This window comes from Symphalangus syndactylus, chromosome 11 (genome assembly GCF_028878055.3).
Source record: "Symphalangus syndactylus isolate Jambi chromosome 11, NHGRI_mSymSyn1-v2.1_pri, whole genome shotgun sequence".
NCBI classification, from domain to species: domain Eukaryota; kingdom Metazoa; phylum Chordata; class Mammalia; order Primates; family Hylobatidae; genus Symphalangus; species Symphalangus syndactylus.
The window spans coordinates 109,851,818-109,869,027 of record NC_072433.2 but is presented as its reverse complement, the minus strand read 5'-3'; the positions used below and the strand labels follow the sequence as shown (position 1 = coordinate 109,869,027).

Genomic DNA, 17,210 nt, shown 5'->3' with positions numbered 1-17,210 from the left:
AATTATTTAATATAAAAATCTGCCTCCTGTTTTTTCTCCCACAGTGTTCAGTTTCTCTGTCCATTCCTAAAAATGAAATATATTTTTAATATGAGAAGAACTGGTAATACTCACAATTGATTTATACCACATTTCTGGCCTTTAAACATTTGTCATTGAAAATAACATCTATAATTTTAATGAGAATATTATTTAGCTAACAGGAGCAAAGGTAAAATTATATACACAACATAAATTTTGTTTGTTTCCTTTGTTGTACAACGATTTCAGTAAAATATTAGAATTTCTAAAAAGATTTAGAATGTGATCATTTCAGATATTTCAAATAAAGAAAAGTAGATGTTTACAGGCTGAATACTGTCAGTGACTAATAATTACACTGCCTGGAAACTGCTCCGTTGCTCTACATTATGTAAAGTTCTCCAAAAAAGCCCTTTCCCTAAGAGATATATATAATTCAAATGGCAAAAGCTGTTATAAACTACTTTCAATAATAAATGTATTAGTAAGTTTCTATAATTATTTTAATAAAATGTATCGCTGGTAATGTTACATATTATTTGCTTATTAAATATCTTGGACAGTTGATATTTACATTGTTAGATTCTTTAAAAATAAACCAAAAAACTGTAATTTCACTGTGGATTAAAATATTACAACTCAAATTTTCTATGAATTTTTAGCAAAACCTCCAGATTTTTCAATATTGTAGTTCAAAAATGATGAAAATACTTCAAAGGGTTTTATAGGAAATAGACACACAAAACAAATACTTTCCAAAAAATTTTCAAAAAGCAATTTTCAAATCTCAAGTTTTTTATTATAATCAGTTATTAATTGATAAGACCTCTTCATCCATTTAACTGTAACTATATTTAACAAGTTAATCTCAAGTGACCGTTTTAATCCAAAACTCAAATATAGTTTTCTTTGTTCTTTTTTTAGCTCACATCTGTACCAGTTAACAGTTTTCTAAGCTCATTATTTTTCTACTTCTAAACTAGATATTAAATCAAAATAGAAAAAAATTTAAATAATAAAGTTGAACAAGAAAACATTGTCTTAAACGATTGTTTTCTCTCTTCTGCAGTAACTTCAGAATATTTATTTTCATAAAATTTAAATAAAATATTTTCATTAGTTTTATGGTGCTAACCACGTAAGCAGTAAGGCAAACAAACCTTTTCTATGACAGACCAAGGCTTCAACACTGGCATGAAGTTTCCTAAGTTGCTGATCCAGATTCTCAAATTGCTGCTGCTTTTCTTCAAACCACTAAGAAAAAAATGAAAAATGGAGTTAATTTAGGAAGAACAAACCATTGTAAATTAGGTTACCAATAGCAAGCTACATTCCTTGTTTTAAAGCAACAAATTAACCATGTATAACCATGGTGGCCAACTGATGTGGCTGAGAACTAAACTCAATAAGCAAATTAATATCCTATTTTCCACTTGTACAGCTTTAAAATGCAATTGTTGGGCTCATTAATTCATCTCATTATTCAAGTCGAAAAATCAGCTCTTACTGCATCCGATTCATTCATCTTGATTGTCATTTTGTTGACAGCGTCGGCAGCCTTGTTCACCATCCTCAATATTCCTGCTCCACTCAGAGCCTGTGTATTAACTGCTCTAGGCAGCTGGAATTGAATGACAAATAAGGGCAAACAAACCGGTTAAAAGCCTGGAGGTTTAACTAGGCACAAAAGTGATCCCCCCTCCTCCCCCCTCCGCCCCACACACAAATTTTAAAAAAGAGGGTGTATTTCCTTCACTCTCATACATTTCAATAGTGAGATCTAATTTCTCAACTATACTACTTGTACATTCTCAAAGGAAAACTTAAAAAATAGACTTTCCATTTGCTTTTCTTCTGCACGTTTACATTTAGATGGAACAAACACCCTGTTTGTCAAAATATATTAAGAAATTGCCAAGTACCCTAACACTGGCCACCTGTTTGCTAACAGAAATAAACTGTTTATAAGGAAAGAAGAAAGTCTTGAGAAAAATCTCCTTATGCTCAGTTAGCATTGTGTGATTTTGAGTTTTTAAAAAATTCTGCAACACAAGTAAATTAAAGAAAAAAATGCAAACTAGAACTTAAATTGCTCTTAGGAGCCAAAAATATACCAAACATTTCAAATAAAAAGAGCATCATGTTTAGAAATTAGGCTCTTTCAAGTGACAAATTTGCATTTCAAAACCTTAATAAGGATACCAAAATGTAGATAAGCAAATACACATTCAACTTTCTCTTTCTCTAAAACGAAGTCTGAATAAACTTATTTCAACATGATGCCTGCGGAACAACTTCGGGCATTCAGAGTTAGACTACTTATAAATCACTTTCTTAAATCCTGTTTTAAGTGTTCAAGAAAGGGACTAATCGCCCTACAAGTATCAAAGCAAAGATATTTTGCTACTAATTTAGCAGGGTAGTTGACCCAATTATTTACTATATATAGTCATATAAATTACAATGACAAATAACAAGAACATTCATACACAAAATTTTAATATAGAAATAATACCTCTGAACTTTCCAAGAACTGCCTTAAATCAGGATCCTGTAGTAAAGTTGGATGTTTTACTGTTCTTTGAAGATACCTAGATTTAAGAGTAAAATTGCTCCTTTATCAGTTGCATCTTGAATTATATTTCAACAAAATGATAAAAAAATAGAAATACTAGGAAAAAAGGTGTCCTCACTACCTCCTATTAGACTACTCTCACTGTAATTACTTAGAATCTTACAGCAATTTAATAATTAAAAAGGTTTTTGTTGATGTTTTGAAAACTGATATACTATCCAGTTTTCATAATTATGTAAAAAGAGAAATGGCAAAGGGTGGGAGTGGGGAGAGGTTAAATAACTCACCAAACTTCTCACTGCAAAGCATTAATATTGTAAAGGGGTATGTGAGTTTGTTGCATAATTTTATCTTTGGGTGGAGTCATGTTCTCAACTATAATTTTAGAGTTCTAAGAAACATATTAATATTACTATATATACTCCACTCAACCAAGTTTTAAATTGCTATTATCATCAGAATGGGGAAGAGTCTATCAATATTTTTTTGCATGTCAGCATATTTAAATGATCACAATTAGCTTTAGTCCTCACTTAATAAGAACTAAATTTTCTTCAATATTTTCCCCATACCTCTTCAAAGGTATTTATTCAGTATTTCTATTTTTAAGGTTTTGCTGTTTTTGGTAAATGTCTTATCTAATATGATATCATATAAAATGAAATAAATGAATACCACATAAAATGCACAAAAATGAAAAAGTTAGAAATACCACTATGAAATCAATTTCCCTTTATTAGAAAAGCTTACACGTGCCTGTCACCTATAATAAATTACCAATCATGACTTCATAAAAGGAAATAAGGTCAACTATTTGATGATTCTCGATTACTCATCTAATCCCATTAAAAACAACTGCTATCTTTCCCCAAGTTAATAACTATATGCGGTAATATTTCAGTTATAATATTTTTCCTCACAATAACACATTTATTTTATTTCTTTAGAATAAATGTAGTAATTTCTATCTCTTTGATTATAAAATATGCCTAAAATTAATGTTTCCAAAAGTGATAATCTTCTCTAAAGTCAAATTCTATACATTGATCAAAATGACTATTTTATCAGTATCAAAATGTTAACTTCTGTTTTTATATATTTAAATAAAATATACAGCATACTAAACTTCATTTTAAGTCAGTAGTCCACATAAGAAGTCATTATACTAGAACCAGAGCATTTAACAGATATCTTCAATACAATCTACGCTGGGTTTAAAAAAATTTTTGCTGCCTATATTGTGAAGCCAAAAAAGGGATGCAGCAAGAACACTAATCCTGCAGGTTTAAGAAATGCTGGTATTTCCCCACTTGAATTTGACTTACAATTTTAACACTGAAGTTCTCTCACAATATATCAGATAAGTTATTTAGTTGTTTAGACTGAGTACTACTTGAAGGCAGTTTGCATAAGTTGCTCATCTCAGGGCATACAACAGCTAGGTAACAGCAGGCACTCAGATACTTGTAAAAAACAAAAACCCAAGAAAGACAAAACATCTAGTACTTAACCTCTAAGAAATATTCTGGCAGGATGAGGTGGCTTATGCCTGTAATCCCTGCACTTTGGCAGGCAGATCACGAGGTCAGGAGTTTGAGACCAGCCTAACATGGTGAAACCCCGTCTCTACTAAAAATACAAAAATTAGCTGGGGGTGGTGGCATGCACCTGTATCCCAGCTACTCAGGAGGCTGAGGCAGGAGAATTGCTTGAACCCGGGAGACGGAGGTTGCAGTGAGCCGAGATTGTGCCATTGCACTCTAGACTGGGTGACAAAGCGAGACTCCGTCTCAGGAAAAAAAAAAAAAAAAGGAAATATTCTAATATTTCAAACCTAAGTGGAAATACCTTGTATCATTTATATTCTAAAACAGCTTTCCAAAGTGAGTTCTGTAGAATACTAGTCTCACGTAATATTCCATGAAAAAGACTGATTCCATATCAAGAAAGTTTGAAATATGTACATATTACTGTCTTTTAAAATTGATAGCAGACAGCATTTTATTAAGTGTTGTGAGAACTCCTACAGAAAACAACCCTGGTTTAACTTTGTTAAACCCTATGTTGACAAAACTCAATTGACTACAGATCTTTTTTTTTTTTTTTTTTTTTGAGACGGAGTCTCGCACTGTCACCCAGGCTGGAGTGCAGTGGCGCGATCTCGGCTCACTGCAAGCTCCGCCTCCCGGGTTCACGCCATTCTCCTGCCTCAGCCTCTCCGAGTAGCTGGGACTACAGGCGCCCGCCACCACGCCCGGCTAATTTTTTGTATTTTTAGTAGAGACGGGGTTTCACCGTGGTCTCGATCTCCTGACCTCGTGATCCGCCCGCCTCGGCCTCCCAAAGTGCTGGGATTACAAGCGTGAGCCACCGCGCCCGGCCCAGATCTTTTTCATTCTACCACATATTAGCATTCTGAAGAATCAATTTTGAAAAATGATATTCCAGAAAAAGGGAATAAAACTGTCCTTCTCAAGGGCAACATAAAATAAAACTAAATACATATACTAAATACATATATTAAAAAATACATTTTTTTTTAGTTTATATGTGTTTCTCATATATAAGCTTATATGCTTGTATATATATAAGCTTACATAATGCTGAAATTAAGAACAGAAACATAAAATGGATTTTAAAACAATAAATATTTATAAACATATGCCAATTCGGAATTAAGACCAGAGATGGTTGTAATACAAAGGAAAGACACACGACAAAAAGGGTAAATGAGTGTAGGAAGAACACAGGAAAAGAGGTATGGGGAGAAATAGAAACACTGAAAAAAGACAGAAATAAAAGACAATGGAATTGATCAATATCACATCCAATAAGAGGTGCTCAGTAATTGTTCTTCAAATTTACTTCAAGTTACTGATGAAAAATCACTCAAGGCTTTCAAATTCTTATTTACTTACCAGAAACAAAACAAAATAAAGTAGGTTATATAAAATGCTTGAGAGTAACAGAGTTACAAATATTTATCTTGCTTCAAACTAAAACACAGGCACACATAATGGGAGAATAAAAAAGAGCCTGGGTCTTGGATGACATTCACTTGTTCATTCAGCAAATACTTACTGAGCTCTTACTACCTATTAAGTACTGCTTCGAGTACATGGAACACATCAGTGAGCAAAAGAGACTAAGATTCATTCCCTGGTGAAGCTGACATTTTAGTACAAGATAGACAATAAACTATAAACATAATAAACATACAAATGATAAAGCATGTGACAAGGTGGCAAAAGCTATGGGAAAAAAAGACAGAACAATGGGGTAAATGGGACCAAGTATTTAAGATGTGGTTGGTGGCAATATAAATAGAGCAGGTCAGAAGAAAGCCAATGACTGGAATAGGCTTCACTTGAAAGGTGTTATTTGAACATATGAACTTGAATAAGGAATGAGTTAGCTATGCAGATACCTAGGAACAAAGCATTCTAGGCAGAGGGAGCAGGCAGTTGAAAAGACTCTAAGGTAGGAAAATGCCTAGGGTGTCTGAGAAGCAGCAAAAGGTTAGTCTGGCCTAAAGCAGAGTGAGTGATCACAGAGGATATGAGATCAAATGGGTAACACAGTGAGGCATGCAGGTCATATAGAGTCTTGCAGTCCATTAAAAGGACTCTGGCTTTTATTGAGTAAAATGGGGGCATGGGGCCAGGGTGGGGAGGGGTTGAAATGATCTGATTCATATTTTAGAATGACTACTGTAAAGTTCTATATTAAAGTAGCAGTGCCAAGAATGGAATCAGGGACACCAATTAGGAGGCTACTGCAGTTAATTAACACCTTTGGACTCAAAGTCAGTAGACTGGTGAGAAAAGGTTGTATTATCAGACATCAGAAAGAAGCAACAGAATTTTCTGATGAATTAGATAATCCTGAACAGCTGCTTACTCCAAACTCTTTGATTTGAAAGAGTGGATTAATCTACATTAACTGTTTAGGCCAGTTGGATTTTTAGACGCTTGAAATGAACACAATCCTGACACACTACATTTTATTTATTTATTTATTTATTTATTTATTTATTATTTAGTTTTTATTTATTTAGAGACGGAGTCTCACTCTGTCGACAGGCTGGAACGCAGTGGCACGATCTTGGCTCACTGCAACCTCTGCCTCCCGGGTTCAAGCCTCCTGCCTCAGCCTCCCAAGTAGCTGGGACTACAGGCACAGGCCACCACACCCAGCCAGTTTTTTGTATTTTTAGTAGAGACAGGGTTTCACCATGTTGGCCAGGATGCTCTTGATCTCTTGACCTCGTGGTCCACCCACCTTAGCCTCCCAAAGTGCTGGGATTACAGGTGTGAGCCACCACGCCCAGCCTCACACCTACACTTTAAAGACGAATGCATGTAAGTAATTTACGTAAGGTTACACAGAAAGTGTGTAGTATTAGTACAGGTTTCAACTGAAAAGGAATTATAAATCTTATACACTTATTATTATGCTCTAAATTTCTCATTTTATATTTACAGATGTGTATCCTTACCTATAAAATACACTCAATATGATCTAAAGATTTGAAGCACTCTCAAGAAAACCAAGCAAGTGATGTTAGGGCTACTCTTAATAGAAGCAGTCTCTGCTTACTTTACTGAGTGTGGCACAGGGGAATACTTGGGTATTTAACCACTCCTTTTCTCTTCCTAACCTTTAATATCAGATATTTATCCTTTCATTCAAGGTAGTCATCTGGATTATCTAAGTTTGAACAAATACGTAAATATACTATTAAATAAAATAATACAGAGAAAAATGCTTCCCTAACCCACCAGATCCAACTGGGTTGGGTATCCCACAGATGTACCTGTTTGATGTTTAAAGTTTAAGAAATACCACAGAAAAATCACTTTAGAAAAGCTGGCTATATGAAAGGGCAAGAAAAATACAGTTTTAAAATCCTGTACAGACTAAAAAAAAAAATGTGTACAGGAAAATTAGCTTGGACAGAAGAATTAAAATTAGATTAAAAGAAACCATTCCAGTTCCTTTGCTTCTATACTTTTATGCCTATATTTTCTTCAGTGATTTTTTTCTAATTGAAAATGAACTTTTCCCTCATACTATACTGCTTCTTTCTTTTTTTCACTATTGCAAATTCCACTAGGGTAGCATATAACAAGTAGCATTTATCAGTAAAGAAAGTGTCTTTATACAAACAGGGTCAAGTTTCAATATCCCTTAAAACTCTCCTCAACATTTCATAGTACATGAAGGTATGGTAAGTACTATCCAGTGCAGTCAAGTTGGAAGAAAGGTAAAGGTAGAATCAAATTATATGTCCTTGGTACAATAAATCTTCATTAAGTTCCTTATCAAGCATGCCATCTGAAATACTTCAAATTTACTCATAGAAAAATAAGACTTGAAAGGTCTCTCAAAGGGTCATGGTTACATTTTCAGGAAAGACTAAGTGAAATCAAGGCAGACCATTATCTACCTTTATTCTTAAAAATATTCAGTCTATGACCTCTCCTACAATAGAATCGATTCAAATGCCTAACCTAAACTTCTCTTGATGCAATTTAAATCCTTTTTCTGGGTAACTGCTGATTCTCACAGACATAATCCCATTTTTAAGCCTTCTCTAAGATTTTAAACTACATATTCCTTAGCTTTTCTTTTTTTTTTTTTTTTTGAGACAGAGTCTCGCTCTGTCGCCCGGGCTGGAGTGCAGTGGCGCAATCTCGGCTCACTGCAAGCTCCGCCTCCCGGGTTCACGCCATTCTCCTGCCTCAGCCTCCGAGTAGCTGGGACTACAGGCGCCCGCCACCGCGCCCGGCTAATTTTTTGTATTTTTTAGTAGAGACGTGGTTTCACTGTGGTCTCGATCTCCTGACCTCGTGATCCGCCCGCCTCGGCCTCCCAAAGTGCTGGGATTACAAGCGTGAGCCACCGCGCCCGGCCTCCTTAGCTTTTCTTAATGTAAATTGTTCAAATCTAACTTCACTGTGCCATTTTTCTTAAAATTTAAACAACTTACTACTGAAAACTAGAAACAAGTTGCCTTGAAATAGTTTTAAAAAACAATTTGCGACCTAGAGAAATAGATACTACCCCCAAGACCTGTCCTATTTACCCTAACCGCTGATTTTAAGCCAGAGAAAAATAAAGAGCAAGCAAACAAAAAAACCAATGAAATAGAAAGTTTCAAGCCTAGGTAATTACCAACTTGTGTCTTAAATGCTGGGCTTTAAGATAATTTGTATGTGTTTTCTCACTTTGTCAGCACAGCAAGGAAGGAATAATTCTAAGATTATGGAAGTGGGGTTCTTCCCATCCTCCCATCCGTCCCCCTTTTAGTCTGCTTCAATGAAGACAAGTCTTCAAAGCTATAGGAAATGTGTAGAGTCAAGTACTCTAAAGGAAAACAGAGCATATATATTAGTCTTTAAGTATAGCTGTCCCTCAGTATCAGTGGGGGACTGGTTCCAGGACATCCTATGGATACAAAAATCTGCAAATGTTCAAATCCCTGACAGAAAATGGCATAGTGTTTGCATAATAACCTATGGACAGCCTCTCATATACTTTAAGTCATCTCTAGACTTATAATACCTAATATAATGGAAATACTATGAAAACAGTTGTTAAGCTGTATTGTTTAGACAACAATGACCAAAAATGTCTGTACAGGTTTAGCATAGATGTAATAATTTTTTTCAAATATTTTCCATCCATGGTTAGTTGAATCCACAAATAAGGCACCCACAGATATGGAGGGCCAACTGTATACAGTCAACTCAAGCAAAGACTAATACTTTTGTACATTCATGTAAAAACCAATGATACAAAAATAAGGGGGGGCACAAACTGTACTTCTCACTGTATTTAATAATGTTCTAAGTAAAAACTCATCAGAAAAATTAATTTAGATGAACTATAATTAGCTATACTATCCAACACAGTATATGAATGTGGTATAACTTCCTAGAAACCTAAATAAGACCAAACTGGGATTATTTTCATCCAAAAATTTTTATTTTTTCCCCCCATTCACAACTTCCATGTTTTCCAAGTTTAGCAGTTTCTTAGTAACTCTTGGCGACTACCTATGATACAGTTCTATCCCCAGCTAACTCATGTCTTTATATGTTTTCTATTATATGCTCCTGCTTGTAGCATATAATAGAAAAACAGGTGTTATTTTGTTAGACTATTGATGAGGATTAATAAAAATTATACAGAACCATTATACAGTATTTTGTTGAAAGAAGTAATTTTCTTAAAAAAGTTTAAAGCAATCTTAAGAGCCATCAAGTGGTACTTTGGAAAAAATTTAGTCATTAAAACACAGTTGTGCCATATAATGGAATTACATTTATATTAAAGTACAAACATGAGAGTAATAAAATATAGCTGTCTAGAATTACCTTTCAAGAGCTGCTCTCCGTTTTTCTACAAACTCAGTAGATGATGAGTCTTCTTTACCCACTTTGACCTTGGTCATCCCTTTGAAGAAGTTGAATGAGATTCATGATGACTTTATATTGCTGTGAAAGTCTTTTATAATCATTTCTTCATAATTTAAAATACACTCAAAATTTGAACTTAACAGCCCTAAACTTGTAACTGGTATCTTATCTAAAAAGCAAAAATGTTTTGAGGAATTAAATCTCATGATACGTTAACATCTTTACTTGGTAAATACTTAGAACATGAGAGAACAGATAAAATGTTTATAGTTTTCTGACCCATACTGCTTTTGTTTACAGAAAAGCTTACATCAAGAAGATCCCTTATCGGTTGTATTTTATACTCCTGGTAAATTAAAATGTGTTTCTAACCCAATATATACAATGGAATTTCAAATCAATAAATTTAAGCTCAATTAACATTTTCATTTCTCATGAGCAATAATTAAAATTCTTTACTTTGGGATGACAAAAATAAAAGTAAATGTAATCCATGAATTTGTTATGTTTCCCCTCCTGCAGATTCTAAGAGCATGTTCTTATTTACTTATCATAGCTGGTTTTACAATGGTTGAAAGAAAAAGCTCTTTCACAGAGTCATTTATAACTTCAGATTTAAAAAATAAGTCATGTTAATTATTTCTGTATGGGCAATTTAATTTCATACTGCAGATTTTTCTCTTTTATTCTCCTGTTCTTTTTCCTTTCAAAAATGTATTCTGTGGAAACAAGGTATTGATATATGCCACAACATGAAAGAACCTTGAAAATATGATGCTAAGTGGAAGGAATTTGTCACACACACAAAAAACCATCTACTGCATGATCCTCTTTACCTGAAATGTCCAGAATAGGCAAATACTTAGAGAAAGAAAGTAAATTAGTGACTGCCTAGGGCTGGGGAGAATGAGGACATTAGGGGATGATGGCTAAGGGATCCCAGATTCTATTTTGGGGTAATAAAGATATTCTAAAATTGACTGTGGTAATGTATGCACAACTCTTAACATATTAAAAGCCAGTGAATTGGATACCTTTTTTTTTTTTCTTTTTCGAAACACGGTCTCACTCTGTCACCTAGACTGGAGTGCAGTGGCATGATCACGGTTCACTGCAGCCCCTATATCCCAGGCTCAAGCAATCCTGAGGAGCTGGGACCACCAGCACGCACCACCACACCCAGCTAATTTTTTGTAGAGACAAGATTTTGCTGTGTTGCCCAGGCTGGTCTCAAACCTCTGAGCTCAAGCAATCCAACTGCCTCAGCCTCCCAAAGTGCTAGGATTACAGGCATGTGCTACCACACCCGACCTAGACACTTTAAATGGATGAATTATATGGTATGTAAATTATATTCCAATAAAGCCTTTTAAAAATGGATTATGTAAAACCATACAATTCTTCAGTTTGGTACATCTTCAGTTTGGCACATTAATTAACTTATTAATCACCTATTAATGTTTTGTTTAAAATTCCAATGGAATACAATGGCTGAAAAGGAAAACTTTTTTTTTTTTTTTTTTTAGACGAAGTCTTGCTCTGTCGCCCAGGCTGGAGTGCAGTGGCGCAATCTCGGCTCACTGCAAGCTCCACCTCTTGGGTTCATGCCATTCTCCTGCCTCAGCCTCTCCGAGTAGCTGGGACTACAGGCGCCCGCCACCACGCCCGGCTAATTTTTTTTGTATTTTTAGTAGAGATGGGGTTTCACCGTGGTCTCGATCTCCTGACCTCATGATCCGCCCGCCTCTGCCTCCCAAAGTGCTGGGATTACAAGAGTGAGCCACCGCGCCCGGCCGAAAAGGAAAACTTAAGACACCTAAAACTACCTCTGACTGAACTACCAGAATTGGGATGTGAATTGTTTCACAAACTCTTATTTCCCTGAAAAAAAATCTCACCACTGGGTAGTTCTTCACTGAAGTTAAAGACCTATCCATTCTACTTTTTAGAGGTAATCGTTAAGGGACATTGTGACCAATAAATAAATAAATAAATAAATAAATAAATAAAACCCCAAACAACCTACCATAACTAGTTAACTTTTAATACTTTTCAACTTTGTTGTTCTAATAGTTTAAATGGAATAGTGTTCTTAGGTCAACTAAGGTCCTACCAAAGTAGTAAGTTATGTGCTAATGAAGACTCTTCTCCCTTCAGTGGCAGTTATAAAGCTTCCCAGCAAAGAGGAGAAGTTATGACTCTTTTTCCACACTCCCTGCTATAAGTGTAAGTTACTTGAAAACCACCAGCTATGTAATTAGAAGTTCAAAGATCAATTTGTCACTCACCTTTAATAATTATTCAAGACTTCATCATACTTTGAAGAAATTGTTTTGCTCGGCTTCATATTACTATTTGACTACATTTATTTTTTTCCTGATAATTTCTCTCTATATAAACTGTATTACATGTAGTTGCCTGAAATCCTTTTTGGAATGATGGTGTGTGTGTGTGTGTGTGTGTGTGTGTGTGTGTGTGTGTGTGTGTGTGTATGTTTTAAACAGGCCAGGCGCGGTGGCTTACGCCTGTAATCCCAGCATTTTGGGAGGCCGAGACGGGCAAATCACGAGGTCAGGAGATGGAGACCATCCTGGCTAACACGGCGAAACTCCGTCTCTACCAAAAATACAAAAAATTAGCTGGGCGTGGTGGCGGGCGCCTGTACTCCCAGCTACCCAGGAGGCTGAGGCAGGAGAATAGCATGAACCCCGGAGACAGAGCTTGCAGTGAGCCAAGACAGCACCACTGCACTCCAGCCTGGGTGACAGAGCAAGACTCCGTCTCAAGAAAAAGCAAAAAAGTTTTAAGCAATTTAATCCACGTTAAATGTATTTCAGTTGGGTGTGGTGACTCATGCCTGTAATTTCAACACTTTGGATTGAACCATCCCTACAAAGGGGTCTTGAAAGACCAAAAAGTTAACCACTAAACTCAATTTTTGAATTAAAAAAAAGAAAGAATATAACGAATTCATCAAAATACATTAGGTTTTGAAACTAACAGGCACTAATAGCATTGCTTTATAAACCTAACGTTTAAAAAAGTAAAAACAATAATTTAAAAATCAGCAAAATTTGGCTGAGCATGGTGGCTCCGGTCTGTAATCCCACCACTTTGGGAGGCCAGACGGGAGGACTGCTTGGGTCAAGGAGTTTGAGACCAGCTTGGGGGAAAAAAAAAATCAGCAAAATTCTTTTTTTTTTTTTTTGGAGATGGAGTCTCGCTCTCCTGCCCAGCCTGGAGTGCAATGGCACAATCTTGGCTCACTGCAACCTCTGCCTCCCCAGTTCAAGCAATTCTCCCATCTCAGCCTCCCAAGTAGCTGGGATTACAGGCAGGAGCCACCATGCCCGGCTAATTTTTTTATTTTTGTAGAGACAGGGTTTCACTATGTTGGCCAGGCTGGTCTCGAATTCCTGACCTCAGGTGATCTGCCCGTCTCGGTCTCCCAAAGTGCTGAGATTACAGGCGTGAGCCACCATGATGGAGCCGAGATCACACCACTGCACTCCAGCCTGGACAGCAAAGTGAGACTCTGTCTCAAAAAAAAAAAAAAAAACTTTCAGATTAATCTAAGTATAAAGAAAAGTAATGGTAGTGCTCACTTCAGCAGCACATATACTAAAACTGTGAACAATACAGAGAAGATAATTACTTTAAAGGAAAAAAAAGAAAAAGGTAAATAAAAACCTATGACTGAAAAAGCATTGAATAAAATACTACAAAATTTTGAGATGACAGATGTCTTTTAATGGTAGGCCTATGGAGGTTTCCTCCTCTTTTGTAATTTTCTGCAGTTTCTTAACTAAGTCTTTATTGCTTACAGAAGTACAAATGTGGCCGGGCACAGTGGCTCACGTCTGTAATCCCAGCACTTTGGGAGGCCAAGGCAGGCGGATCACAAGGTCAGGAGATCAAGACCAGACAGGCCAATATGGTGAAACCCCATCTATACTAAAGATACAAAAAGCATTAGCCAGGCATGGTGGTGTGTGCCTGTAGTCCCAGCTACTTGGGAGGCTGGGGCAGGGGAATCACTTGAACCCAGGAGGCGGAGGTTGCAGTGAGCCAAGATCGCACCACTGCACTCCAGCCTGGATGACAGAGTGAGACTCCATCTCAAAAAAAAAAAAAAACGTAGAAATGTTTTTAAACTTTAAATTGAGGTACGAAATGACCTAAGATGAATTTAAATAGCTCTTATATGAGCCAAGGCTAGTGAGGGTGTAACATTTCCATCCCTTAGAAAAATGTTAACATATTAATAATATTAAGTATTCTCTGATTGTGACTCAGTAAAATGGTAATCTAATGACCCTAAAAGATTAGGGCTTCTAACTGCTTTTAACTTGGTAAATTACAATCCAATTTTTTTTTTTTTTGAGACGGAGTCTCACTCTGTTGCCCAGGCGTGATCTCAGCTCACTGCAACCTCCGCCTTCTGAGTTCAAGTGATTCTCCTGCCTCAGCCCACTGAGTAGCTGGAATTACCAGCACATGCCACCATGCCTGGCTAATTTTTGTATTTTACTAGAGACGGGTTTCACCATGTTGGCCAGGCTGGTCTTGAACTTCTAACCTCAAGTGATCTTCCTACCTTGGCCTCCCTAAGTGCTGGAATTACAGGTGTGAGCCACCACACACAGTCTCAACCCAATATTTAACATTACTGTATTACATAAACAAAAATCCTCAAGTGTTAGAAAATAAAACTATTACTAATACATTCTTCAATCCATGCATGATTAGAATGAAATATTTAAATTTAGTTATCTCTACACATTATAAAATGTTGACAGTGAATGATTAAGAAATCCACAGATCTATGCAGTTAAAACTGAACTAGTAACAGTAACAAAAATTAATTTTTGAAAAATTTGTGCTTACCTACTATACTCTTTTCTGGAGCCGGTGGCACAATATAACCAACATGTAAATACTTGCTTGCTAATTTGCTGTGCAAACCAAGAAAGTCGCTGAATCTTCTTTTCACTGAAAATTCACTCTTACTGAACATGGAAAGAGATGTCTACAAGTGAAGAAGAGGTATTTCAAATTTTGAATAGCAAGCAATTATTCCACAAGTTAATGTTACACATAATTGTGAACACATACATATATCTACTTTGCAAAAGAATGCAGAGTATCTAACTAATGTGGTATATAGGTTTCTAACTAAAAAAACCTAAACCATAGATGTATTTTACAGAATCTTAATAGGACAAAAAAGTATTTGCATTATTCTATATTAACTATCTTATTCACTCTATTTATGCTAATAATTCTTAAATCTTTACATCTGGCCCAGATATCTTTCAAGGCTTCAAGTCCAATATATCCAAATACTCCTCCACTTAAAATCTCACTGGCACTTCAAACTTACCCTATTTCCCCCTGCTGGAACATAAGTTCTATAAGATGCCACCCTTGTCTTTTTGTTTACTACTATACCCCAGTGCTTGCAACAAAGCTTGACACCATGGTAGGTGTTTAATGAATATTTATCCACGAACTAACAACTGTCATCCTCATCCTCACTGTGTTCCTGCCCGTGTTGCCTTTCTCCACAGATCACTCTCACAGCTGCAAAGTCCCTCTAGTCAATAACCTAGGCATCCTTCTCCTCCCTCACCCATTACATCCAAGTCCTGTCAATTCTACCGCCCACATAACTCAAGAAGCCACTTATTTTGCTCATCTCCAGAACCATTTCCTTGGTATAAAGTATTACTGCTCACAGCTAGAATTGCTGTGACAGACACGCTCTTTTAAGATTTAAAGGAATACAATCCTTTAATCAGTGCAGTGTCCCTTTAACTGGAAATCCTGACCTCTACTTTGACCCTCCCAATTCATACTGAGGCCAAAGAAATATTTCTAAAACAAAAACCTAATTGTGCCACACTCTTCTTTGAACTTCTTTAATGGCTCTCCATTATACTTAGGATGAAGCCAAACTCCTTAAAATGTGGCTGCTCATAATACACAAAGGCTTACTGCCGAACAATTCAATCATGCATCACTTCTTGGAGATTCTAGAAAGCACAATGCTTGCTTGACTTTTGGCTTTTGCACAAGCAAATTCCTCACCTGGAACAAGCATTCTTCTTCTTCCCCCCCTCCTCCCCATCATTTCCCTCACCTATGTCTTGGCTTAGGCATCCAGAGGTCTAAACCAGGTCCCACTCTGCATACTCTCACTGAACACTACATATCAAAGCACTCACAACTCATTGTACCTACTTTTTGGCAATCTTTGTTAGGTGGTAACCTTTATGAAGACAGGGATCACTTCTACCTTAATCATAGCCATATCCTCATACTACACATAATGAGGGCTCCATAGTTTTTTTAAAAGCACAAAAACCTCACCTTTGTTGTTACTCTATATGCCATATAGGCATTCATGCCATCACCTACAAAAAAGTCAAATACTACTATTAAAATCACATGCATAAAAATAAAACTCATTTAATACTATACTGATGTATGAAGAAAAACAATACAAAACCAACAAACTAATAAAAAGCAAATACAAAATATAATAAGTATTGACTCACCAACTTTTTCTGGATCTGATACACCAATTTCTATGTCAAAAATATCTCCATTTGCTTCTTCTTCAATCTAGAAAGTATAATTTATTTTTTGGCATTAAAAATTATAATTTAAATTATTGTCATGACACTAATTTTTGTCATCTATTTTCTGTAAGAGTCACTGTCACACAAATAATTTAGCTACCTAGCACTTCATACTTCATTTTTGAAAAACAATAAAAACTTTCACATTTCCTGACTTTATAAATAAAATACACACACACACACACACACACACACACACACACACACACACACGAAAAAGACCATTTGGAGAAGTAACAATTTTTTTTTTTTTTTTTAAAGACAGAGTCTTGTTTTGTTGCCCAGGCAGGAGTGCAGTGGCTCAATCTCAGCTCACTGCAACCTCCATCTCCTGGGTTCAAGCAATTCTCATGCCTCGGCCTCTCAAGTAGCTGGGATTACAAGTGTCTGCCACCACACCCGGGTGATTTTTGTATTTTTAGTAGAGACGGGGTTTCACCATGTTGGCCAGGCTGGTTTTGAACTTCTGACCTCACGTGATCTGCCCACCTCGGCCTCCCAAAGTGCTGGGATTACTGGCGTGAACCACTGCGCCCAGCCCAAAAT

At 36.1% G+C, this 17,210-nt stretch overlaps 1 protein-coding gene across 2 annotated transcripts in view; it reads right to left on the bottom strand.

Moving 5' to 3' along the window:
• The window catches only part of SNX2 (sorting nexin 2), a 56,173-nt gene that overhangs the window by 11,883 nt on the left and 27,080 nt on the right, over positions 1-17,210 (bottom strand). For both annotated transcript variants that reach the window (XR_008661058.2, XM_055298966.2), the window contains exons 4-10: positions 16,581-16,647; positions 16,393-16,436; positions 14,908-15,049; positions 9,979-10,057; positions 2,537-2,612; positions 1,529-1,642; positions 1,182-1,275 (exon numbers count right to left, since the gene is read on the bottom strand). Coding sequence is in view for 1 of the 2 variants with exons in the window: in XM_055298966.2 (XP_055154941.1) it covers positions 1,182-1,275; positions 1,529-1,642; positions 2,537-2,612; positions 9,979-10,057; positions 14,908-15,049; positions 16,393-16,436; positions 16,581-16,647 (616 nt within the window). In the remaining variant the exon portion in view is untranslated. The remainder of the gene's footprint in view (positions 1-1,181; positions 1,276-1,528; positions 1,643-2,536; positions 2,613-9,978; positions 10,058-14,907; positions 15,050-16,392; positions 16,437-16,580; positions 16,648-17,210) is intronic.